The 27,966-nt window shown below is 42.6% G+C and overlaps 1 protein-coding gene across 2 annotated transcripts in view; it reads right to left on the bottom strand.

The window, feature by feature from the left end:
• Positions 1 to 27,966, bottom strand: part of UBE2F (ubiquitin conjugating enzyme E2 F (putative)) — a 1,010,525-nt gene that overhangs the window by 647,874 nt on the left and 334,685 nt on the right. For both annotated transcript variants that reach the window (XM_069225615.1, XM_069225614.1), the window contains one exon: positions 4,505 to 4,572. In XM_069225615.1, the coding sequence (XP_069081716.1) occupies positions 4,505 to 4,572 (68 nt within the window). The remainder of the gene's footprint in view (positions 1 to 4,504; positions 4,573 to 27,966) is intronic.

The following is a 27,966-nucleotide window of genomic DNA, read 5'->3' on the forward strand; positions in this document are numbered from 1 at the left end:
TCCGATTGACATCGGGTTCCTGAGAAGCCTTTTCACAACCTGTACCTGCGGTTAATCATGAGCTGTTGTAGAAAAGTTTGAGCCTAGATGTGGTACCGCATTTTAGCCTCCCCCTAGGGGTTACTTGCTTTCACTTCTCAACCACATGCACATACCGCACTTCTGCCCCCAGAATTTCCACCCACATACGCTCAAAAGGTACAGATGCCGTCAAGCATACGTTTATTTAGACAAACGCAGAAGTGCGAGTCCCTCACTCACACACTACAAAATAAATATTTGACGAGCAGCGGCTCGATCCACTCATTTGTGCTGTATACTTTGGTGAAACTGTTACCCACCATAAACCTAAAATATGCCAACTCTCCTTTAGTCGATCTGAGGCCGCACTCCTAACATCCGTGTTATTTGCAACACATTGAAAACTTCTTTCCCCATAAGGCCGTCAGTTCTGATTTTGGTTGAGGTCGTGCACTACATACAGTAAGTGGCATTCGTTTCTGTAAGCCACGATATGTATATATTCTAATCAGTCATGTGTGTGCCTGCTCCGTTACTACATATGTTTATGAAATACACTTTTGCGCATGAGAAGTCTCCGTTCTCCGAATGAGATGCCACAATTATGCTTGATAAATATTCGAGGGAACGCACAGCTCTGTGCAAACATCTGGGTGTTTGTGACGTTTGAGGATGGATTTATTTATCCATGCTACATCTGGTGACACCCGTATGATAGCACTTGTGAATCAAGCAGGATCTACTTTAAACCTGTCCAAGCTTTCCTGCTGCCCGAAAATGGTCGTAGGCAAGTGTTTACAGTTCAGAGGGAGAGCCGACCTGACAGTTCGGGCTGGATTTTTACTACCGGAGTAAGGTCATGCCAGACTTGCATGAAAATAGTTCTCACCTGAAATGGCACCCATCATCTTTTTGTTTAACTCAGCGCGACACCATAAGAATGACGGGTATACCCATACGTGGGTCCTGTCCAACAGGAATGGAATCAAGCTGCAGCACCTCACTGCAGGGCTCAACTGGCCAAAACCAGTCTATGGTTGGTTGTTTTTGGTTTAGAAGGGGTCTGGACTAGCAGTTCGGACTGGACTATTCGTACTGAAGTATGACAAAGCCTAATTTGTATGAGTGGTTCTTGTCTGGAGTGGCACAGTAGGCAAAAAAAGATAGACTGGATTATGTTCCAGAGTAATTTAGTCTTACTACTTAGACAAACCATGGTGGGATCCGTTATAAATTCAGGTCTTGAAAATTCAAATATTTTAAATCTGAAAATCTCTAAGAAATTGATATAGGTACTACAAGTAGCCCATGATATTAGTGGCAATCCGCCACCTGTCTCAGGTGGAAGGAATGCTTGCTTCTCAGCCAGAGAAGCTGAGGAATACTATAATGTAATGCATAGAATGTTTGGATTTATCTCTAGTAAATACATTATATTTTTTGCCATGATATTCAAGAGTAAATGTTTTAGCAACATAGCTTACATAGTCAGTCAAATTCTTAACAGTACCTTCTATCTATCATCGTTGGGAGTAAGAATAGCATTGTGAACCTGTCTAAAAACTCAAAGCTTTTTTTAAAATTTTATTTAAACCAGGAATATGTGGCCATCCAAAAAAGCTGGGACATAGTTCCTGGATTATCTAGAATGAAAGAACTTAGACAAATAACTTCAGTTTTATTATTGTTAATCTAAGGCCAATTCTGGTTCATCCCGTTTTCTATGGCATCTAACCAAACACTAAGGTTACCGTACTGATTATCTGACCCATCTCATTTGATCATGTGTGCTGTTAGAGTAGCATGGACAGAGACTATAAGGGCGATGTCAGTGACTCTGTAAGAGTGCTATATCAGAGTGTGTAGACAAGCTAATGGTCTGAATAAATGGGGACAGTTATGGTCTGAGTAAATGAAACAAAGCAAACTTTAATAGTGTTTCAATGAAACTGGAGGAAGAAAATCAAAATCAACTGATTCACTTTGACAAATGCAACATTTTAAAAACAAATTCAGAAAGACCAGAACAAAAGAGAATCTTTGATCTGTACCCAGTATTGATATTATACACCGTGTCTAATACAGATAATTTTGTAACTTGCCAGGATTAGCAACCTAATTGAAACGGTTTGAGATGGCGTGACTACAAATGTTCTAACAAATGAATAGCAACCAGCATCTCAAGAATTTTGCCCAGACATAGAATAACATACAATAAAAATAACTTTTATTCAGGGCTTCATAATGCAGTTATGTCCTTTCTAAGCTCTGTAAAACCAAGCGTTATTATATGGCAGTTTCATAGTACTCAATTTAACAAACTTTATCGAGTCGGCCTTGCAAGGATTTGAATTTTTGATCCACAGATCACTTCATTACTCAACAAGGAGGATTACACTCACTAGGCGACCCCTTTTATGATCTCTCCTTTACTCATCGAAAACACAAAAGTGTCCCTCCTATAAAGTGGGTTCCTAAGGTTAGAATCCCTCAACTCCAAAGAAAGAAAAGAGTGTCTCAAGCCACAGAATTCCACATACATTTAAATGTATCTAGTGTCTAAAAACATATTGTTTATTTAATGATATATAATTCATAAACCCATTTATAACATAGAACCACAATAATCTGATAAAGAATTATTATATCCCCTGGGACACATCAATTAAAAATTAAAACAATTAACACAATCATGCCAAAGCACTCATACAAAAATGTAAAAAGAACTACAAGGACAGGACATAATCATGAATTACAGGGTAGATAACAACATAGGAAATCCTTCCCCAGACGGACCATCCGGTCTTGCCAATTATACTACAACAAAATAATAATTAGTCCATGTATCCAGCTTCATAGTCCATAGACTTTCATATTTTGAGGAAATCCATTTGTTTCTATTTTATTTTTCGTTTAATCAGAACATCGTGTGTATAGATCTCAATCTTTTATATAAATCCTTCTTTATACCATTATCTAAAGGGAAAAGATAAATCCAATGTAATGTCTTTGTCCTGCATGGTAGTGCCAATGTACATTTTGATGATAAGTGGCCCCTCAGGGTCACTCACCTTCTTCAGGGCACATAGAGATGATAAAAATAGTCCCAGGGACAAATATAATATTCATAAAGTATACATTCTTCTAAACAGAAGGGCTGTTAGTGTTTCTGTCACTTGCTTACGTAGAGGGAATACCCTCTCAGATGCTTCCTTTTGCTCAAGGTACCTTACAAATCCTAATTTCGAAATATCAGTGATATTTAATCACCGTCACAGGTCCGTTCACTTTCTTTCTCATCCACAATGCCCCAAACGCAAGGTGGCGAAAGGACGCCAACACCAAAGTTGGTCCCGGTAAATTCTAGATCGACTGAAACATTGGGCTCTCACCCTTTCATTTTCTTTCAACTGCCGGAATGCCAGTATTTACACACCAAAAGGTGCCTCAGCAACTTAAGCGGCAAAGAACCTTTATTCATACACACAAACATTGTAAGGGGTAGTTTTGTTAATGCAAAAGTGAAGTCAGAAACTGCACTGAAAGGGGATCCGAAACTACTAAGGAAGTTAAATCCCGAAGGTGGGCAATGTGAGTTTTGACCCATGAGGGGCAACCCAATACCTCACCTCTTTACCCTCCTTGGTGACCCAGTCACTAGCATAACAAGCCAGACACTCTGAACCAAAATGTGACACCCTTCTGACATTTCCAAAGACAATTCGACTGACTTTTCTAAAGGCGATCCAACTGACTGTGGAACTACATTTTTGTCATCATGTCTTTCCTAACATCTTTAATACAATGTTAACAGGGTGTTACAAGATAAGGGTTCTGCATAGTTTCACCCCTACCAAAAATATATAGAACATTGCAAATGCACAAATATTAGAAGCATGTAACCATATAGTCGCCAAATGTTAAATATTCAGGTTAATATACACCATCAAAAACGTGATAAGCTGATCACCACAGAATAAGCCAATAGTAAAATTCACTTAAAACCTAAGCTCTGCAACCGGAAACAGCATGTAAGACGTCTCTCTCAGTGGCTTAAAGAATAACCACACAATCTTGCTCCAGCTAAAGTATAAAATATCCAAAATAACGTTTGCATGCACACTATGGCTCACTTGTTAGATTGCAGCCCATCCATTATAAGTTACAACACTAAAACATTGGCTCTCCACTCTAGATTTAGTGATGTTCTGGCACAACCGACCTCTTCATGCAAGCGAAATGAGAGTTTCAAGGCATACACCAGCACCTACAGGTGCCAAAGTATTCACAGGCAGTCTTAAGAGTACCTCATATCCTCCTTGTGAATACGACTAGCATCATGAACAAGTCAGCACAATACATTCTTAAATATATCTTATAAGAACACTATACACAAGAGTTGTAGAGGTGACCTCCAAGTAAAAAATAACATGAGCCAGGCAATATAATTAACACGGTACTTTCAGTATTCACGTCAACTCACCACCATATTGTACGATTCTGGAACTTCAATTTCAAACTGAAATTTCCCACTTTGGTAATAGCCCTCATCTAAAAAAAAAAAAAAAAAGAAGAAAAAAAAAATACTCTGGTTAAAATGAAAGCAACCATCTGACCGGCTTATGCATGAAAAATATAGCATATTTAGTAGTACCCAAAAAAAAAAAAAAATAGATTGCAAATTTATCACTTCACTCCATGTTGTGAAGTAACATCCAATTAATACCCAACACTACAACCATAATATTTATACTCCATACTTCGAAACCAGGACTGAGTTCTACACTAATCGAATGTGGACATATATATTTTTTTAAATAAAATGACCAGCAATGGTACTAAAAACTTCAAACTGGGCTCCATGCATCAAAATTACTAAGGAAACTACCAAGAAATGCAATCAAAATGTAGACATTTTTAATGCAGGGTTTTTTTAAGGTCTGCGGCGAAAAGCAGTGACTATCAATGTGGCAGGCATTCCAGGCTGCTGAAAATAAAAAGACAAGTTACAACAGTTTACAGTAGACAGAAAACTGCCTAATTTTCCAAATGTGCCATTAGATTGAATTTGGCCTAACACCGTCAAAGTTTGCATTTGAAAATAGGGGAAAGGTCACTATTTAGACTCCAATGGAGTTGCTAGGATTGTACCGTTATGTCCATTTTGGTTGTCGGTCGAGGAAGTGAATGTAAACCAAGGCCCAATGCATACCACGGTACATGTGCAACTGCTGCACTACGTTAGCTTGATATGTACCTCACTATAGTCTTTCAACTAAGCAAACATGTCCATCTGAACATAAATACTGGTGTGGTGATTTTGCCTAGATTTTAAGGCAAGCACTTTTTCTAGGGATTATAGTAGTGTATATAAATAAAGAAGCAAAATGTACATTTTAAAACGTTCAGTAAACGTGAAGGAATTTGAAAATGGAGGCTAAAAATTCATTCAGTATCCTGAAATTGATTCGAGGGAGCAGTACAACTGCATGCATGCATGCAGTTGTACTGCTCCCACAAATCAATTTCAGGATACTAAATAGGAAGGTTAGAGTGTTTCTAAACTCAAATGAGGTCACTCATCGTCCCTACTAAACACTCTAACCTTCCTATTACAATTAAAATTAGTTTTTTATATATTAGTTTGTGAAATAAATAAAATATTTATTGTTTCTGAATCTGGTCGATGAATGCTTATTTCTGTATTTTTTTAGTATTGTGGTTCAAAGCATCGAAAATGCTTAGGCTGGGGTTCCGGGCTTCCAGTAATGACTCCTTGAGGCGATGGAGGATATTGTCGGCATGATTTAGTAGGGGGTCCTCAAGTCAAAAAGTTAGGAACAGCTGTTCTGGAAGGACATTGCTGAAATCCCGCTAACTTGTATGGAACAAGCTATCATAATAACACTAATTCACTTTCGGATGTAATGCGTGCAAGTTCACAGGCAGGGCATTTTCTATCACTAAGCTGTGTCTTAAGGTACTAGCAGAAGGGAGAGGAGGTTTCACTATTGCACCATTCAGTAAATACAGACTCACTACCAAGGGAGAGGATGGTAATGTGCTACTTACTGTGACAAAACTCCTCAAACCATACCTGCCTAAGCCAATAGGTTTCGCCTTTGTTTTTTCTTTTGTATTCTATCTTATTAACTGGATTATAAATATTAGAAAAATATTATAATAATGTTTGTTTTAAATTAGATAAACCGTTAATAGTTGTTTATGTTGTGATGTATGTTGAATTAATATCCCAGGATTCCAAACTCATAATTTGTACCTTATTTAATATGGCATTGTATAAGAGTATAGTAATGTGTAGTTAGTAAAGTGCCACAGCACCTGCTGCACCATTCAAATCATGCTCCTTATAACCTCAAAATAACCACAATTGTGACTGCCTGTTTAGTAGTAAAATATAGCAAAATGTGGTGTTTAGAGGAGCTATGCCACCTTGTGGCCTAGTGTCACTGCACCTGCTGCACCATTTAAATCATGACCATAGTGCCTGCAAGATAACTGCACTTGTGACTGCCTGTTAATAAATCACTGAGAGAATAACAATGCAAAATAAAACACTGCCCAATTATACAAATGACTGAGTGGTAGATTAAGAAACGAACACACAAATTTAAAATTTACAACTGTTGTTCATCAGAAATGTAATTAAGTAATGAAAAACACAACATAACGAGCCCACTTGCTGCTTGCTTTACATCTGCACTTGATACTCCATTGCAAGATGGCTGACATATTCACACACATTTCAACACAAATTGACCTGCGTTCAGTTAATCTTTTCGTATACAAACACTAACTAGTAACCAATCAATGGCGGCCAGAGCGGACATGTGATCTGAGCTCTGCTCACGGCCCACCATTAATCGTCGAAATACTGGTGTCCCTGCAGCCGTCTAACTAAAATCGGCTGCGCGGTGACAGCACGAGTCTCTGGCGATGATCACCGCCTGAAATGAGAACTGAGATGACTTAGGGGGACAGCGTTGCGCAGCCCCTCGTGTGAGCCTGGACGAGTGAAGAAAGGCCTTGCCTTCACCCGGCGTGGCCCAACGGCGAAAGCAATGCTGGATCTCTGGAGGACCGCACTGGCCCGCAGAAAAGGAGCGAGGCGGGACGACGCCCTCCCCGGAAGCAGTTGTGACCTCTCCCGCTAGGGGCTGGGGCGCCAGGGGTTGGTAGCCCTCGCGTGCGGCGGCGACGGGGGGAGCACTTAGTACAACAATCGGGTCTCGTGTCGCACGAGACACCTAAGCAAGGACAAAAAAGACTCACCCCCCTCGACGCCCTGCTATTGCTTACAAACGCAGCCCCCGCAAGGAGGGATCAGGCCGCGACCAGCGGCACAAGTGCGGCCCTCCCCTCGAGGACAGAGCTGGTGCTGCCCTCCGGATGTGCTAACCAAAGGAGGGCACTAACATAAAAGCGGGTGTAACTGCAAGCCGCGATCGGCACAGTGAGATAAGGAGGCAGAGGAGGGCCCCTCTGACATTTTCCTCCGTGCTGAGCCGGCTACGTGGGGCGGAGGAAAGAGGAGTAACGGAGGGAAATAAAGAAGGAAGGAAAACAAGAGAAAATAGGAAAAAGGAAGACGAGAGGAAATAGGAAAAGAGAGATTAACCAGGAAAATAGAAGAAGAAAACAAAAAAAAAAAAACAGTGGAGGGAGAAGGGGGTGCCAAAAAATAAGACAGACGGCCTCGTGTGCAAAACCCGGCAAATTCCCTCAGAAACCGTTAGCTAATCGTGACCACACAACGTCCTAGGCTCTATCTAAACTTTAACACCACAGTTTAATATGCAGAAATCCAGAGGACAGGCACGGAGGGAGGAAGAGCAACAAAAGAAACAAGACAAAGCTGAAGTAAATTCAGTAGCGTACCACGTCACGCAAACCAAATACAACACACGGCAGTACCAGGACAACCGTCGCTTCGCACAATAAACAACGCTACCACGGCGTGAATAAATATGGGCAAATCAAAACTTCAGAAAACACATCCAAAAGCAGAGACTGAGACAACCCCCCCTCGAAGGAGAAATGGACACTCAAACTGACGCCTTACGAAAGATGTCTGAAACTTTGCCCGCTCACTCTACACAATTTACAAAAGTGCTGCAAGCGGTATTAGACACGAAGACCTCATTAGAAGGAAAAATAGATTCAGTGGTATTGGAAGTCAACCTTCTTCGCACCGATCAACGGAAACTGGCAGAGAGAGTCACCACCACTGTGTCGGCACTCGAAACGGCCCAACCAGCAATAACCGAGATGAAAGCTCTAATCCAACGTATGGAAAACGACATAGCATCACTACAACGAAGAGCTGAGGACGCTGAGAGCCACTCACGTAGGAATAATGTAAGGTTCCTAGGGGTCCCGGAACGACTAGAACTCCCAAACGCTGAGCACTACCTGGAGCGATGGCTCAGAGATACAGTACTACCTCAAACCATTTCACAGACACTAGTAATAGAACGCGCACACAGAGTCCCGGGTGGACCGCCCGACCGGGAGCTCCACCTCACCCGCTGATAGCGAGGTTCTTAAACTTTAAGGACTGGGATCAAGTATTGCAAAGTTTCCAAAACAAAAGCCCTGTCCGAATGGAGAACGCAGAGATAACAGCATACCCTGACTACACAATGGAAGTCCAACGCAAACGTGCTACTTTCACAAGAGTGAAGCAGATTCTCCGTGACACGAATATTGCCTACTCCCTCCTCTTCCCGGCTAGACAGAGTAATACATGGCGACAGGACTCTTCTTTCCATCAGCAGAAGATACGTGGGCATGGCTACACGCCAAGGGTCTGGTAGACCCAGTGACCGAACCAGATGGATGTGGTGAGTGGCTGGAGCAGCGCCCCAGAAGAAATAAAAAAAACAACACCAGGGCCCAAGCCAGACCAACAAAATCACAGGCTGCAGATGCACAGGCACAGGTCCTCAAAGTGGCAACTACATTCACACCAGCGCAACCATCACCCAGAACTGAAAATAGAGACTCGGACTCAAACTCTTCACGAGATTACCCAAGTCCCCCTTCTTCACCACTCATGCCTGGTCCCGCTCTGACCCCACGCGCAGCAGATGACATATGAAACTACACAAACATGCTAGGAAAAACTAAGCCACTATATAAGCAAGCATCATACAAGAATAACAGCAGACACAATTGACCTAGGGCAGATCGGGAACGATATATAAACCAACATATACAGGACGTATTATATCCTTCCGAGAATGTGCACAGCACATGGACACCCAGGAAGGCGACACGAATGAACTAGCCTCAAGCGCAGGAAGAAGTTAGAAATCAGGACGACCGAGACGTGCAGGGATACAAGACCATCCATGTGGGCCAAGGACAGTCGTTAGCCCTGATCCTCATTAACCGCGTCCCCACACCCAGTGGGGTCACCGTATGGACCTGAAGTTCAGTAACGTAAAGCACGGCACCGGTGGTGCCGCACAGTTTGTTATGGTTATGGTTTTGGTTATTGTTAATGATAATACGCCAATACGTATATCCCAACTGTGGTCACAGATGATATGCCCAGGGTGGAGGGGACTCAGAGGGAGGATGCTAAATCGTAAAGGATCTACAATCACTGCAGTGAAACTACTGAGCGATACAAAACTAACAATATGGCTACATACAGTATTTTAACCTGGAATGTTAGGAGGATGGCCAATATAAAGAAATGCAATAGAATCTTTAACTACCTCAAAAGCCATAAAATTCATATAGCAACATTGCAGGAGACACACCTAACAACTGAAGATCTAAATAAATTAGCTAGGAAATGGTCAGGAAAGATATACAGCACTAACACATCGACGTACAAAAGAGGTGTACTGATATGGATAGCCCCCAATGTCCCCTACACAGTGGAACACACACAAATAGACAATGCCGGCAGATTTGTTCACTTAAGAGGGGAGCTGGACGGTAAGCAAAGGAGCATCACAGGTATATACGCACCCAACACTAAACAGACAGATTTCCTGCAGTCCACTTATGCAGCACTAACATGGGACCCACTGATCCCTAGCCTATGGGGAGGAGATTTCAACTGCGCACCAGATACTAACATGGATAGATCACACCCCCACTAGAAGGTGCCCCAAGCAGAGGACTGTCCCAAATGCTGCGGAACTGGATGGCAGATAGAAGATTACACGATGCATGGCGAACCTACATCCCATGGACAGAGAGTACTCCTATTTCTCCCCAGTACACCAACTACCTACCCGTATAGATTTGCAACTATGCACGAGCGAACTCACAAAATTGCTAATCAAGGCAACCTACCTGGCTAAAACAATATCAGACCACTGCCCCCTAGTATCTACGATACGCTGGGGCAGAACACAAACAAACACGCCCACCTGGTGCTTACAGCCGTCCTTATTATGTGACACCCCCTTCCAAGAGGAACTAGCAGAGGGCATAGACTCATACTTTAAAGCAAACGCAAACACGGCATCGTCAAGAGCAATAGAATGGGACAGCCACAAGGTGGTTATAAGAGGCTTGTGCATGACCACATCAGGAGGAGTCCGTAAGACACTACATAAGGAATTGTGTGATACTGAGAGGGTAATGAGGGAGGCAGAGAAGATAATGGGACAGAATGGGGAGGGCGCAGGAAATATGATCGAACTGAAAAAGCAATGGGCTGAAGCGGATGCGCGGTTACGGAAATACGATTACTGCCACTACATAGCACGAATACATGCTGAAGGTGTCCGATCCAGCAGGTTCTGTCCTGGCTACTAAACAGCGAACAACAACATTCCACCATAAATGCCATCCGTACAGAGGAGGGCAATATAGTCACTGCACAGATAGAAATCAATGAGACTTTTAAACAATATTATGCAACACTATACAAAGCAAACCCCGCCCCCGTCCGAACGACAAATAAGTGAATTCTTCCAGACACTCCAATTAACTAAACTGTCAGAGAAACAACTGGCAGAACTAGAAAAACCCATTGAACTGGACGAGATCCAACAGGCGCTGAAGAAAATGGCACATAATAAAGCCCCAGGTGGAGATGGACTCCCAGCAGAGTACTACCAGGTCTTTGCAAAGCAAACAATTACACCATATTTAGTAATGCTACAAGAAGCCTTCGAAAAAGGGCACCTCCATGTGTGGCAGCACGAGGCAACTATAGTGGTCCTCCATAAGAAAGAACCCGACCCATTAGACATCCGGTCCTATAGACCATTGTCACTATTAAATTCTGACTGTAAATTATTAGGGAAGGTAATAGCAAACCATCTTTTCCCATCAATGCCAACACTAATCCACCCGGATCAATCTGGTTTCATACCTGGTCGCAGCACACATACAAATATCAGATGCCTCCTACGTCTTATAACTGAAACCCCAGAGTTAGATTACACAAGGACGGCGGTATCACTGGATATAGAAAAGGCATTTGACACATTGGGCTGGCCATACCTGCTGAGATCCCTAAAAAATATAGGCTTTGGCAGTATATTTATAAGATGGATAAAAACACTATATGCAGATCCGAAAGCAAGAGTGAGGACAGGCAAAATCATATCGGAGAAATTTGTAATAGGCAGAGGCACCAGACAGGGATGCCCACTGTCACCGCTGCTATTCGCAATAGCAATAGAACCATTAGCAGCACACCTACGACAGGAGGTTCCCAAGTGGGGCATTCCTGATAGAGAACATAAGGTTATCTCTCTATATGCAGATGACGCTCTGATACATCTGCACAATCGCTCGGAATCCCTATCAGACATCTTGCACCTGCTAAACACATTCAGGGACATATCGGGCCTACAGGTGAATTGGGCAAAGTCATGCCTGTTCCCGATGCAATTAATGCCAGACCCCCACAGAGAAACAATCTCCACACATAAGCTACAGTGGTGTTACACCACTTTCAAGTACTTAGGGGTTCAAATCTACCACAACAAACAAGACCTCAGAGAAGGCATCCTAAATCGAACGATCAGGGCAATAAGAATTTCAATGCCCTTCTGTTGTTCACTTCCATTTTCACCCAAGGGAAGAGTAGCTATAGCCAAAATGATCATATTACCACGTATTTAATATTACTTCTCGGCATTACCACTTAAGCGCCCCAAGAGCTACTTTGCGCCTCTATCCAGCCTGCTAACAGACTTGATATAGAACACAGGTTGCCGCCGAGTAGCCCTAGTTAAAACATACTTGGCATTAGAGAAGGGAGGGGTGGGAGCACCCCACTTTGAATTATACTACGCAGCGGCACAAATACATTGGATCATGGACGGGAATGTAACCCAAATGGCTCGGAAAGACAAATGATAAACACCCTAATAGGACAAACGGACGTGATACTGGCTCATTAGTCGGGACAAACCAACGCATACCGACAATATCCTACTGGGAGTGGCGGACTAAATTTGGCGCTGATATGTAATGATAACAGGGTGCAAACCACCACATTCATCCAAAATCCCATTACTAGCTACCCCGGGGCTAAACAATATAATAAGACGATTTAAATTAACAAATTGGGTAGATAAAGGCATTAACACAATTGGCGACATATTTGAAGAAGGGCATTTCCTACCATATGAAGTACTGACGGACAGATTCAACCTGGGTAAGGGCGAATTTCTCGCATATAGAGCACTACAACAAGTGGTGCGCAGAAAATGGGACAGTGGCAGCAATGTACCTAACACCGCACCAATACTTCATGAGTTATTGACAGGGGCAGGCACACAAGCAGATATATCCTGGATATACCGTACACTACAGAACCACCCCGAGGAGGCCCAAACACAAGCAAAAAACAGATGGGGGACGGCGCTACATACACCTTTACTCGCAAAACAATGGAACATGGCACTGACAAATACAAAAGAAGTAGCACGCAATGCCCGTTTCCGGTACACGCAATTCAATTATTTACACCAGACCTCACCTTACCTACCTTACCCCAGCAAAAATAAAACGCATGTTCTCACAATCTAATTCAGAATGCCCGAGATGCGGGACACCAGAAGCAGATTTTTTATACATGACATGGAGCTGCCCACCGGTATATTGCATATGGCAGGAAGCAACGAAACAAACAGCCACCTGGTCGAGGCTACCCCTCCTCCCCTCTCCAGAGTCCTGCCTATTAGGAATACGCACACGAAAAGGGGCAGACAAACAAAAACACAGAAGCGCAGACCTTGCGTTTATTCTACTCAAACGTCTAATTGCAATACAATGGAAATTACCCAGTGCACCCAACATACACCGTTGGGCACAAGAGATGCTACACTGGTCTAAAGCTGAAACACAAGTGCTACACACATTACGCGACAGTGGGGTGGAAATCAAAGGGGCAGATATATGGGACTCTATCATAGAACAGCTGGAACAAAAAGACGATATCCGACCCCCCTGATTTGGATATTTGTCTAACCTAGGAACAAGCATGCCCGAACGCCGCTTACCTGCGAGGCTTAGTCAACATGCAAATAGCAGACTCATCCCTACAACTGAACCTGGGCTACATGTCCTCCTCCCCTTGATATGCCCCTCCCCCCCCACCCCACCGGGCTATTCCTCCACACAATACCAGATATCACACACAAAGACAACTAATACATGGCGTTATCTGTTAAGTTTTTACATTGGTTTTTCTTTTGTTTGTTTCATTTCTTTTTAATTTCGCTGCTTTATTTTTCAATTGAATGTACATTGAACGATCTGTCAACATAATATGTAAATCGCAACGATACGTTAAATGTAATGATAAACTGCTGCAATAATGTGGAGATATACTCAGTGAAATTTAAGCGTTGTTAAAAAACTAATAAACAGATTAAAAAAAAAACTAGTAACCAATCACCAAAAACCAGAAGGTACACTTCGGCCACACTCCACGCCACGGAAAAAGCAGAACTGAATACAGAACAGCAGGAAGTGACCTGCTAGCCAATAAAAAAACAAGTAAATTCAAGTGACGTAGGAGCGACATTTGAATGAACAAACAGGAAGTTCAGGTAAGTAAGGGCTAGAGAGGGGGGCGGGTTCTTAGTCCCTTTAAAGCTCAGCAGTGAAGAAAATTAATGTCGAGAATTAGTTTAATTGAAAATTTGCAAGATCCCTTGATGCCTTCAGCCACCCTTTCAAATACGTTGTTCTCAAAATAATGATTAAATTCGGTTCTTGGTGGTGCTCAAAAAAAGGCTATTCATTACAAAAAGAACTATATTTCTCATCAAATCGTACAAATGCTACAATACAATAATTGGGAAAATTACCTTTGCACACCAATATCTTTAGACAGACTTACCTACCGCCTCAGAAATGATGAATTAGCCTTTAAAACATTTCATCCACCTACGTGGAAGGTAAAACAAATTTTCTGGACCCTTTTGTCACATTAACCGGTAAATGGATTTTTTGTAAATGGGAGATTGCCTGTTTAGCTTTTCAGACGCTTTATGTATTGTCTAGGAATTGTACTTGTTTGCTTTTTCCAAATTGGGTTTGGTTGTACATGCATAGGGCTGTATTTCTGATATGACAACCTAACATAAGACCATGAAAAATAAGGACATTTCTATTGTAAATGTGAAACAGAGGTTGGTCCAACACAAAACTAAAGCTCAGAAATAAGAACTCACTCTCCACAATAAGCACTTTGTATAAAGGCATCTTGGGAATGCTGCAAAGACCCTATAGTTAATGTGGCGACAATGCTACACAAATGTACGAGTGTGTCATGCACATAGCTCTGGGAATGGAACATTTTGAAGCTTCGCGCATGCTGGGCTTCCCTCTGGTGCAGATTCATTATAATGCTACAGAGCAAGGCAAAGGATGGCTTCCCACCAAGCTCACTAATAACCAATTTAGCTCCTCTGGATGGCGGAGATTAATTAACTAAGGCAAACATAAACTTCTTGTAACGAAGAATTACATTCATACAAGAGGTTAGCCTGCTCCACATGACAACCTGCACTTTCTGTACAAGATGCAGCCATTTGTAAACGCAAGTCAAACACCATGTCCTCACTTTCACGCAACGCAGATGAAACCGCTGGATTCAAAGCAGAGAATGGCGTAATACATCTGGCAGTCTTTTAGCTATGAATTTATAGCCGTGAAGCTCTGACGCTATTTCATGGTGGCTCACAGCACTTTAGGTAAGTATATCAGTGACTTCCCACTGGACATCTCTGAAAACCTCAAGGAAAAACTGGAGGGTCTGCTTGCTTCGGAATGCTAACTGTCCTTTGTGTCTTCCACTGACTCCATTACAGAGTTCAAGGAGATTGGTTTCAGACACATTTTACTGTGGCTAGCTGGGCCTACCATACCAGAAACCATGATGGCCAAAAAACTCATGCTCTTCCAGATGAAGTGTAAACCCTCTAGATTCTGAGCTCCTGTTAAATTCTAGACTATATTTTGTGCCCCTTTTTCAAAATACTTTTATGGTAGACATTTATTTTGTGTTATGTTGACAGCAAAAAGATGTGAGTAGGGTAAGATACAATCCTTATGTGGCAGCAATCTCATAATAATAAAAAAAATAATGCTTCAGTTTGCATTTGTTAAAAACTTCCCTGCATTTTTTGTGCTGCGCTCAGCTTTGCTTTAAGTAGCTTGTGACCTAAATTAAAGGGGTACTGATGGACTTCAGGCAACCGATAAGAAGGATACACCTCAGTATGATATCTACCCTATCTGGCGATCTTCTGGCTACAGGGGAAAGTGGGTCCAACTTGGTTATTATAAGTCGCACAAAGTTTTATTGTAGTCCGTAGTTAGCAGGTGTGATAATGCTTACACTTCTTGCAAGATTTCTGAAGGTGAAACCTGCCTCAGTATATTATGGATTTACTGTGTATTGTGATGATAGTTATTCCCCACAGATGAAACAAAAACTAGAAGAATAAGTTTTTCAAACCTAATGCCTAACTCTAGAGTCCGAACTTTATCAGATGTAATAAATACAGCCAACTCTTAGTTTGCACTAGTAATCGGGCCATTTAGCGATTTTATCATAATAAAACAAAAAGCCAACTGGTACAATCAGCACTGAAAATTTTGAATATAAAACCAAAGGTTTTAAAAAAAATAAAACAAAGAACTAACAAAAAACACAGGATTTAATACAAACCCAAAACATTAATTTGTGTTAGCCAGTCGTTAATATGCAAAACAAATGACAAACACGGTACCTTAGAGGACAGTTTTTTATTATCTTATATTCAAAACATTAGGAAATTGCACCTGACTGATGCAAACATGGTTGTAACAGAGGACTCCAAAAGATTAGCTCAAGAGGCAATAACTGATGCAGAAGGCCAAAACCACAGATTTGTTAAATACAAAACCTGAAGTAAAAGGCAACAGAAATGTATTTGGTTTCACAACTGACAGCAGCTTTAACCGAGTGAAACGTCACAGTAATTGGTGTCTGCTTTTCGGCGGTAAAAATATTCAGAAGTGTTTCTCCATTCACAATAGAATCACAAATCTGAAACAGCTGCAGGTCAAGAAGAATTCCTAAATACTTATTTAGATGTGCACTATCCGAGTTCTTTTTAGCTGCAATAAGGGTTTGAAGTTGTAGGCGGTTATATTTTTATACACTTGTTTAATCCACAGTCTGAAATAATGAGAACCTTTATAAGGAGACACACAAGATCATTTGGTTCAAGAAAGAGCGCGGACAATATTGGGATTTAAGTACTGGAACCCAAACTCATTCTTTTCCGCAAATAGAAGAGCACCATGTTTAACAAAGAACTGGTCGTCTGCTCCTAGCTAAAAAGGATTTACCCAGTGCTCTCCAGGGTTAACCTAAATTCTGATGCTCAGAATTGGTGGTAAGACTTTCTGTGGCAGATCAAAATAGTAAACCTTTCCATCTAGATTCTATTTGCCTGGATAGGGTACAGTGCTGATTTTTTAAAATTAGGTGTTTAACTTTTTCCCTAAAAATCCTTTGAGTTTTATCATCAGACGATAAAAATATTTGAAGGCAATACCTGCATGCCTTGTAGAATTCTAACATTTGTAGACAGGATTTTTGATATGCGATGTCAAGCAGGTGAATTTATTTGGTGACCCCTAGAGCAGTACGTTTTGAATGATATCTCTATTTCCAGAGTCTCTCTCTGAAGGTTATTTCAAGGTGCCTGTGCGTCTGACTTGCTCCTATGCAACAACTCTACTTAACTTGCCAACATTTTCTCAATTCTATTTGTTTTGGAAAAAAATCTGCGATGTTGCATGCAGATGCAGAGTGCTGGACTATGTGGAACCAGAGGGCACACTGTATTTTAGGAGGTGTATTGATAGTGAGTATAAACAGGTGGGCTGAAAGTCCTGTAAATTCTAGGCTCCCTTTTTTAGTTTTTAGCGTCGGGAAGGTAGGCAAGGAGTGTGTCTGACATTGAGAAAATGAACGGCATCAGAGACATCCAGAGTCCAAATTATTCTGCAAACAAGTTCATTTCCAGATGAAGACTATGACTACCTCTGGTACTTTTTGAGGTCGGATGTACAAGAGCTGTACGTCGCGTCTCGACTGCTTACACAAGTAGCATTTGTTATTGGTAGTATCCAAAAGGGACATTATCTCTCTGCAATCTCTATAAAAGGTTTAAGCCTTAGGACCTTTAATAAACCATATGAGGAAGTCACTGTCCAATAGGTAAGGAATTTGACAGAAGACACCAAGCAAGAGATCTGAACTGCCTTGATGTGTGGAAAAAAGTAACAAAAGCATGCTGGTTGGTGCCATATGCATCCCTGTGATATCAATTCCGAAGCTGCAGTGCCTTGAGCCACATGCCATCAATTACCAGTGCTGGAGAGTTATAGCTGGGAAAAATGCTTTCCTAACCAGTCTGAACCCTGGACGAATTACTGGAATCTGCAGGAATATATTAAAATACAAATATTATATATATGGAAAATGACACTTACCCAGTGTACATCTGTTCGTGGCATGTTGTGCTGTAGATTCACATGCTGTGCATATATCACCATCTAGTGTTGGGCTCAGACTGTTACAAGTTGTTTTTTCCTTGAAGAAGTCTTTTTCAAGTCACGGGAATTGAGGGATTCCTCCTCTCGGTGATAGTGTGCATGGGCATCGACTCCTTTGTTCGACTGTTTTCCTGCAGGAGGGTGAATTAAGGAGTGAAGAATTGTCTATGTACAAATATATATAGAAAGTAAAGATGTCCATGCAATGTATTTACATATTTATATGATTAAGTACTACAATGACTACAGGCTCCCAGGGAGGAGGGAGGGCGCATGTGAATCTGCAGCACTGCATGCCACAAACAGATGTACACTGAGTAAGTGACATTTTATGTTTGATGGCATGTGTAGCTGCAGAAACATGCTGTGTATAGACTGAAAAGCATTTCTCCTCCCAAGTAAGCGGTGGTTAGCCCATAGGAGTTGAAGTAGTTTGAAATAGTGTTTTTAGCATTGCTTGACCAACATTTGCTTGCTGTTGAGATAACACGTCCACACAGTAGTGTTTAGTGAACCATGTGCCTGCTTTGCATATGTCTGCCATTGGTATACTTCTTATGAATGCCATTGAAGCACCCTTTTTTCTAGTGTAATGTGCTTTTGGAGTTACTAATAGATGCCTTTTTTCGCCGTGAGATAGCAGGTTTGAATATATTTTACAATCCATTTAGCTAATCCTTGTTTTGCAATAGGATTACTTTTATGAGGTTGTTGGAAAGCAACAAAAAGTTGTTTTGTTTTTCTAAAGTCTTTTGTTCTGTCTACGTAATACAATAGAGCTCTTTGAGATCAAGAGCGTGGAGAGCTCTTTCAGCAGCAGACTCTGGCTGTGGAAAGAAGACTGGCAATTCGACTGACTGATTAAAAGTCTAATGAAACCACTTTAGGTACAAAATTTGGATTTGTTGTGTACCAGTGTTGACGTCCCCACGTGGGAGCTATAAGTATGATAGTGAGATAAGTGTGACGCATCTTGTTAACCAGAAATGTAATTAACAGACAGAAAAGCGTAAGCAAATATCCCTGAGCAGTTGATTCATAGAACAATGTCCTTGGATTGAGGGTGTGGGGATCCGGGTGCAAAGTTATGGCACTTTGCGTTTTCGCTTGTTGCAAAAATGTCTATGTTTGGTGTTCCCCACATTTGACAGTAATCTTGAATTACTTGTGGGTGAATCTCCCATTTGCGTACTTGCTGCTACATCCTGCTTAGAAGGTCCGCTAGCTGGTTGTATATTCCTGGGATGTATTCCGCTAGCAGGTGAAAGTGATTGTGAATTGCCCATTTCCATATTTTTGGAGCTAGAAGGGACAATTGGGATGAGTGCCCCCTCCCCCCCCCTTATTTTCAGATAATACATTGTTGTCATGTTGTCTGTTCTTATCAAGACAGTTTTGTGTAAGATCTGTGGTTGAAATGCTTTGATGGCTAAGAACACTGCTAGGAATTCCAAGTGGTTTATGTGGTAAGTTTTTTGTATTGAGTCCCATTCCCCTTGTATCGTTAGATTGTTGAGATGGGCTCCCCAACCTGTCATTAACGCATCTGTTGTGATTATGGTCAGTGGCACAGGGTCCTGAAAGGGCTGGCCTTTTGCTAAGTTGTTGTGATTCCACCCTTGCAGAGATTTGAAAGTTTGGCAGTCTAACACTAGATCCTGTAGATGACCCTGTGCCTGAGACCATTGTAGCGAGAGACACTGTTGCGGAGGTCTCATGTTTAGGCATGCATTTGGCACTATTGCTATGCATGATGCCACCATTCCCAATAGTTTCATGACAAATCTTAATGTGTAAGTTTGATTGGCCTGCAATTGGGATATGAGGGTGTGAAACACTTGTATTCATTGTGGATTTGGGTAGGCTAATTCTGACTGAATCAAGTTGAAATTGTGCTGGCTGAAGGTGAGATTTCTGGTAACTGATTGTGAACCCTAATTTGGGTAGGGTATCTATTGTGTGTGTTGTTGGCAGTTTGGAAAGGTGCAGGATTTTATTAACCAGTCGTCTAGATAAGGGAAGACGTGTATGTGTTGCCTTCGAGGTATGCTGCTATTACAGCTAGACATTTTGTGAACACTTTTGTTGTTGTTGTTACCCCCAAAGGGTAGTACATTGAACTGATAGTGCTTGCCTGCTGTTACGAACCTTAGATACTTGTGGTGAGCTGGGTATATAGGAATGTGGAAGTAAGCGCCCTTTAGGTCTAACGCTGTCATGTAGTCTTGTTTTTGTAGCAAGGGAATGACATCCTGTGGCGTGACCATGTGAAAATGCTCTGACAGGATATATAGATTTAGAGGCCTGAGACCAAGAATGGGGCTAAGAGTACCATTCTTATTTGGTATTAGAAAGTATAGGGAATATACTCCTGTTCCTTGCTGTGAGATGGGAACTATTTCTATTGCCTCCTTGAGTAGTAGATATTGCACCGCTTGTTTTAGTAAAATAGTGTATTCTAGAGCAAGTTTGTGAGAACGAGGTGGAATGTTTGGTGGAGTAGAGATGAGATCTAGGCAATAACCATTGCGGATAATTGAGAGTACTCATTGATCTGTAGTCATTTTTTGCCAGTGAAAATGGAATTGTTGCAGTCTTCCTTCCACAGGAGATGTATGGTGCTGTGGAATGTCTGGGAAGTCATTGTTTTGTTGATGTTGAAGCACCCTTTGAGGCTGGGAATTTACCTCTGGACCTGAAATTTTGTCCTCTGTAAGAGCTCTGAATGACCCCCTTGCGTAATACTGCTGGCCATGCTTTGAATGGGAGGTGGAAGCCTATGTAGTTTGGGTTTTAAATCCTACCCTAAATTGTGGTTTTCGAAAGGAACCTGGAAATGGTGTTGTATAAAGAGCTCCCATGGCCTTTGCTGTGTCAGAATCTTTTTTGAGTTTTTCTATGGTTGTGTCCACCTCTGGTCCAAAAAGCTGTTTATTTAATGGCTTTTTAAGGACCGCCTGTTGTATCTCTGGTTTGAAACCAGGGTACCTCAACCACGCATGTGGCATAATAGTAATGCTAGTATTAATTCCTCTAGTTGCAGTGTCAGCTGCATCTAGATCGATCAATCAATCAATGCATTTATAAAGCATGCTACTCACCGAGAGGGTCTCAAGGCGCTGGGGAGGGGGGGGGGTTGGGTTATTGCTGCTCGAAGAGCCATGTCTTGAGGGGTTTCCTGAAGGCGAGATGGTCCTGGGTAGTTCTTAGGTGTGCGGGGAGGGAGTTCCATGCTTTGGCTGCCAGGTAGGTGAAGGATTTTCCTCCTGGGGTGGTTCTGCGGATACCTGGGACGGTGGCGAGGGCGAGGCTGGCTGAGCGAAGCGGACGGGTGGGCGTGTAGAACGAGAGACGGCTGTTGAGGTATTCATGGCCCATGTTGTAGAGCGCTTTGTGTGCGTGGGTGAGGAGCCTGAAGGTGATCCTCTTGTTGACAGGAGCCAGTGCAGGTGTTTCAGGTGGGCGGATATGTGGATGTGGCGAGGGATGTTGAGGATGAGGCGTGCGGAGGCGTTCTGTATGCGTTGAAGACGTTTCTGTAGCTTTGTGGTGGTCTCTGCGTATAGGGTGTTTCCGTAGTCCAGACGGCTTGTGACGTGGGCATGGGTCACTGTCTTTCTGGTTTCGGCGGGGATCCGTCGGAAGATTTTTCGGAGCATGCGTAGGGTGTTGAAGCATGATGACGAGACAGCGTTGACTTGCTTGGTCATGGTGAGGAGGGGGTCCAGGATGAATCTGAGGTTACATGCGTGGTCTGAGGGGGTTGGTGCAGTGCCCAGAGCCTAATTTGGTTATTTGTGATGGCCTGACCTTCCTCTACAATTTGCTGCCCCCTTTTTTGGTGTTCTTTGTGGAGATATTGTAAGAATTATTTTGTCTCATCCCAATGTGCTCTGTCGTATCTTGCTAACAGGGCCTGGGAATTGGCAATACGCCATTGGTTGGCTGCTTGTGTTGCCACCCTTTTCCCTGCCGCATCAAATTAACGGCTTTACTTGTCGGGGTGGGGGCTTTAACTGGTTCTTTGAAAATTTCGCCTGCATGTTTGAGCACACAAGGAAGCATTGGTAGACACTGGTATTGCTTATGAGTTTTGGGCAGGGTATTGAAAAGAAAGTCCTCCTCTAAAGGTTCTGCATGCATTTGTACTCCATGGTATGCAGCTGCACTGAGGATAACTTCGTTGTATGCTGTAATATTCTCAGGTGGAGATGGTCTGTTGGGATACAAATCTGGATCGTTAGATGGGATAGGATCTGAATCGTACGTATCCCGAGGATCTATGGTGTAACTAGAATCACCCCTTTCTTCTTCTTGTGAGAAGTGTGAAGGTGGTGGAGCCAGAGGTTGTGGTGAAAAGGAAGGTTGCGATGAATGTGGTGGAGAAAGCTGTACAGGTGCTGGCTTTTCTTTTTGCTTGGAGATTTTTGACGGTGGTGGGGCAGTATCCAGAGTTTCCTGGAATGCTAACTTCCTTATAGTCTGTGGAGGTGGAGAAGTAATAATTTTTCCAGTCTCTTTCTGGATTAGAATTCTCCTTTGTTAGCTACCCATAACCTCCAAAATTAGTTGAATGCCCGATTCCTCCATTTGATTTTCTGAAGCATGTTTTGTGCTTTTAGAGGAATGTTCGGTAAATGTCTTGGGCACATGCTTCATTAAAGTTGAAAGCCCTGTTTCTTCTGTGAAAGATGTTTTTTTCGGCTCCGAAGTTGGACCAAGATGTTTCGGGTTCAAAGCGGTTAGCTGAGGTTTTGGCTCCGAAGCAGAGGGTACTTTTTTTGGATCTGATGGTGTTGGACATCCACTTGGTTCAGAGGTGGAGGCTTGCATTTTTTGGCTCGACCCAGACACCGAAACAGGTCTGGTAGCCTGTTGAAGGAGTGCCCTGGCCTTTTTCGGCACCAAACCTAACGTCGGATGATGATTCATTTTTTCCGAGTGGAACCCGTGGCTTAAAAGCAGTGATGCACCCAGGGCCTTGCCTAATTTTTTTAATTGTTGGTGTTGGGGCAGGGAAAAGAAACAATCTAACAATGGAGTCGATGCCCATGCGCAATGGAACCGAAGAAGAGGAGTCACTCGATCTTGTGACTCGAAAACACTTCTTCGAAGAAAAACAACTTACAACACTCGGAGCCCAACACTAGATGGCAGAATAATGCACAGCATGTGTATCTGCAGCTACACATGCCACCGATGGAGCACGAGGACTGTTCAGTTCACCAAAGAGTGATCTGTGGCGAGCTGACTACCATCCCGTCCTCTTACGAAAGTGAACTGTTAACCAAATCTCCTCTAGGCATTAAATCTAACTCGGGGGTACGGGTCACTGAGGGGAGGGTCCTTGTTGCGGCATGCCAGTGATGAAAAAATGTATGCTCACAACTGTGTTGTCTTAGCTCCCGGAGTGCCAGTGAAACTTAAGAAGTAGTGACAGATCTCCTGTCGCGACTGTAGGCTCAACATCTTTTGTACTTGTAGTTGCATTCACTGCTGTATCTCTGGGACTCCTTACAGCTTTGCAGCTCTTTGGGGAATGCACTCTCTGCTCCACGTGAAATAAAAAAAAAAAACATTTAATGAACAAAGAAAACACCACATGCCCACAAAAGGGAGAGGAGAAGAGACGACGGAGGTGGTTAAGATGGACAATGGGAGTGGGGGGAGCTGGGAATTTACAAGACAGACAGCTTGAGGAGGGGAGAGAGGGGCTAAAGGCAACACAGACAGTGGGTGAATGAAAAGCGGGACGCCGGGCGGCTATCAGAGATATGGAGCAAAACACGAGCAGAAAACTAACAAAACTGGCCAAGGCAAAAGAAAAAAGTAGTGCGCCGACACTAACATATTGCCGATCATGCAATAGTCCATGTAACAGGGTCAGTCTCCAGAATGGGAACAAAACAACCAAAAGGAGGGACAAACAAAACATTTACCAAAGGAATTTTGAAAAGCAAGCCAAGGAATGAATAAAAGTGATGGGCGTAGTGAAAGCTCACAGAAGTAGATTACAGCATGTTGAGAGATAGCATTTGCGTGCTGCTTAGGCGGAACCTAGAAACTAGCAACAGAAAAGAAGCTGGAATACTTATTTGCAAAATAAAGAGGTTGCATACATTTATACACTTTTTTTTCACATATATGCATTACACACGTTTATAATTTGAGCAACAGGGCAATATGTGATTCTCAGTAACCTATTTTGATGTTTGGTCAAATGTCTTAACCACGATTAGAGCACAGGTCTGTAGACAGAGAGGCCAGCAACTTAGTCACTACCACATTCGAGGTGAACCTTTGGAAAAGCTAGAACAAACTTCCTTATGGAATTTCACATGCTGAAAAACGATGTCAATAATATCAGACACCCATTCGTTAATAACCCAGTAAGCACCTGTTATTGTTCAATTACATCTCAATTTTGGAGAAAGACTACAGTGTTTTGAGGAAAACACCTCAAATTATTAGAGGTTTATACGTGATCTACGGCCAACTGTTTTTGGTTTGTCTGTGATTTTAAGTTAAGACTGGAGGCTTGCATTATGTTAAACTGTTCCATTTATTCCACTCAGCAGCCTCAACACAGTAATGAAGACTACAAAACCCCAGGAGTCTATGAAACCGTTCACAACAACCATGGAAAACATCCCAATAAATACAGCATCAAGGAACAGCACTTTCTTCGCTGCTCAACAGCCAGATCAGTGCTTCGTCCTTGATTCTGTATTCACTGTGGTGTTCCTGTGCAAGATAGCACTGTTATTATTATACTGCCTTGTGCTTTGTTGCGCGTGCCCCCTTATCATTGTTGTGGGCAGATTACGTGTCCTTATTTCAAGGAAGCTTCGGGTGCTGCCTCCGCACTGTTTTTCCTTCTTTCAGATGCTCCCGCTGTCGGCCGCGAGGAGCGTAGGCAGGCCACAGGGGTTTCCCTCAGAGGGCTCTTCTGATGAGTGTCATGCTTCAACATGACCCACGGTGGCATCAAGAGGATTCTAGGGTGGGGGAGGGTAATCAGCCTACGTCCTCCTGTAGGAAGAGATTGCCTCTCCTGCCTGCATTCCTGGAATTCCTCAGCACGTTGTGTAGGCTGTCAGTTTCCTTCCATTACCAGTGAAGTGCGACTAACTCGGGTTGGGCAAAACAATGCTGGTTTGTGTTTTCTGTGAAATCCCTAAGAAATTAAGCTGCAGATAAGCGGCTTCACAGCGGAGCGCCTATTACCCAAGTTATATTGCACACAGGCCTTTGAATTAGGCAGGCCTTGAGTATCTCATATCCATCAAATATTGGCACAATCAAGTTTTGCTGGGAGCGATTCTAGTTTTCCCTATAGCTCAGCACATATATTTATCGTTTTCCTGCACTGACCTGTATATTTTTATATATATTTGTGAGCCTCATCATCTTCCCTGTGTCCTAATACAGCCCAGTGTTCAATAATTGCTAAAAGAACTAGGTAAGGAGCACCCAGACTTTTCTGGGTAAATGGTATTGTTTGTAGAAAAGTGTTTTTTTCAGCTACCCATGCCTGTTTTACTGTGGGCTCTGTGTTTCAGGCAGCTTGACCTTTTAAAGTGGTGTTTTTTTTTCTTTTTTGTTTTCCTTTTTTCTGTGACTGTTTGAATTACCTTTCTAGTTTGTGGCATATGACTTCATAACTCCCACCCCCCCTCTTTTCTAAGTAGAAAGGCTAAATACATCTTGCAGAGTGTGTTTTAAGAGACTGTTTAATCTGTTTCTGTGATTTAAATTGTGTTTAGAAACTGTCTGCTACCCCTGTGTTTTTTGCCTTAAAAAAGCCACATTTCAGAGTGCGCGACAAGCAGTATTCCAGTGTTTGTTTTTAAAAAATCTCTCCCTTACCTGGAAAGTAGACTCTGCTAGCTTGGGAGTGTGGATTCAGCCTTTCTGTATCCAAGGAGATTCTGAATAGAACAGCAGCTGCCTCCTCCCTGGCCACAGGGACTGGACTTCAGTTAACTTGCTCCTTATATAAGTTCCTATTGGTTGTTGCATATGTTTTTGTGATAGGTTGTTGGGAGCTGGTCTTTCCATTGGTTGCTGGTTCCAGGGCTGGGGCTGTGATTGGTGGTCAGGATTAGGGGTATGAATGGTGATTAGGGCTGGGTCTTCCATTAGTTGTTTGAATCAGGGTTACAAAATTGGATTGGTTAGGGTTAGGACCAGGTTCCTATTGGCCAGTAGGGCTATTTAAGCCTAGGACTCAGGGCGTCTCAGCCCGGGCGTCGAGCCACAGGACGGAGAGGACAAGGGCAGTTGCCTGTTTGGGCCTGTTCGGGACAGCTAAGGACTAGGGCCAGAAATGCTGCCCAATTCCCAATTGACCAGGAATGATTTCAGTCCCTACACATCCGTCAACATGCAAACACATTATCTGCAAAGACATCCAACTCCTGAATCACAAACCGACCGCAGACAGATTGCAATGTCCCATCACCCAACACAATACCCATTTTACAATACATATACACATATCCTCCACAACTACAACAGCTGAACACCTTCATTATCACAACATACACTACTCTGTTCACTCCCACTAACATAAAACCACACTATACATTTCTCTCAGCCTTCCAGATACACACACTCTGTTCATACTAACCAACAACACTATCCTCTGTTTGCCCCACACAGACCACCTTTCATCATAACAATGCCCAAACCCAGCCTTCCAACACACAGTCTACAAACACCCTTCCCCTCTCTTCACCAATTACACACAACCATACAATCCCCACACTTCACTCCACCACACATTACCTCTTCCAGTCATCACAACTAACACTAACTCCCCTGACACATCCATTGCCTCTTACACACCTCGTACATTTATCTCCAAAACACATCAACACTCCATCTAACACTCTAATTCCACTCACCAGCACTAACTCACATACAAATCCCTCACCAAAAACAACTACATCAATATCCCCTCTCACTATTCCACAAAAACAATACAGACCACACACATCAGCAAATCAAATCAACACAAACTTTCATTATACTTATCGTTACACCCACTCCCACCCTCAGGACTACACAAAGAATACAAGTCCCGTCCTATCTTTACCCCTACTTTCTCACTCTTCACAAACACCTACCACAAGCACCCCAACCCAGCAACTTTCATTCACTCGCCTCTCCTCCATTGCACAATTTAGAGCCTTACATCATGATCCACATGCTCCTCCACCACTCCTGACCCATACTCCATCCACTCTAAACAGACACAAACAAATAAACAACATGCCACTCTTGACAACCTTGCATCTCCTTGTCTATTACATAATAAGACTACCCTACAAAAAATAGTACACTTCATGTCTCTCTCAGCCACCAAGTCCACCACCCACACACACAGACCCAACAAAATACCTCCTTAACCTACTGGAAGAGCAACACTATATAGAAAAGCAAGACTATTGTGAGCCTCACACAGTTATCACAACTAACAACACTCCTGCTTCAAGCTCATATTATACTACTTACCCTTCTCCTAAACAAAACGACACTACCACTAACACACCTTTTCTAAACTGCCAGCTGATAAATGCTCGATCACTCTCAAAAAACAAGCACCACATCTTCGACCTGCTCACAGACACACAACCTGACTAACTATTCATAACGGAATCTTGGTTGGGTGAGGACATGGCCCCAGTGTTGCACGAAGCCCTTCCTCCGGGCTATCAAACCATCACACAAAACCGTATAGGCAAGAGAGGAGGTGGACTAGCTATTATATTCAAACAGACAAACCTCAGTAAAACGGACAACATTTCCATGCAAGGTTGTGAAGCCCTCCTCACCAGATGCCACCCTACTCGAACTTCCTCCTGTAACTGT

The sequence above is a fragment of the Pleurodeles waltl genome, chromosome 3_1, assembly GCF_031143425.1.
Source record: "Pleurodeles waltl isolate 20211129_DDA chromosome 3_1, aPleWal1.hap1.20221129, whole genome shotgun sequence".
NCBI lineage: Eukaryota > Metazoa > Chordata > Amphibia > Caudata > Salamandridae > Pleurodeles > Pleurodeles waltl.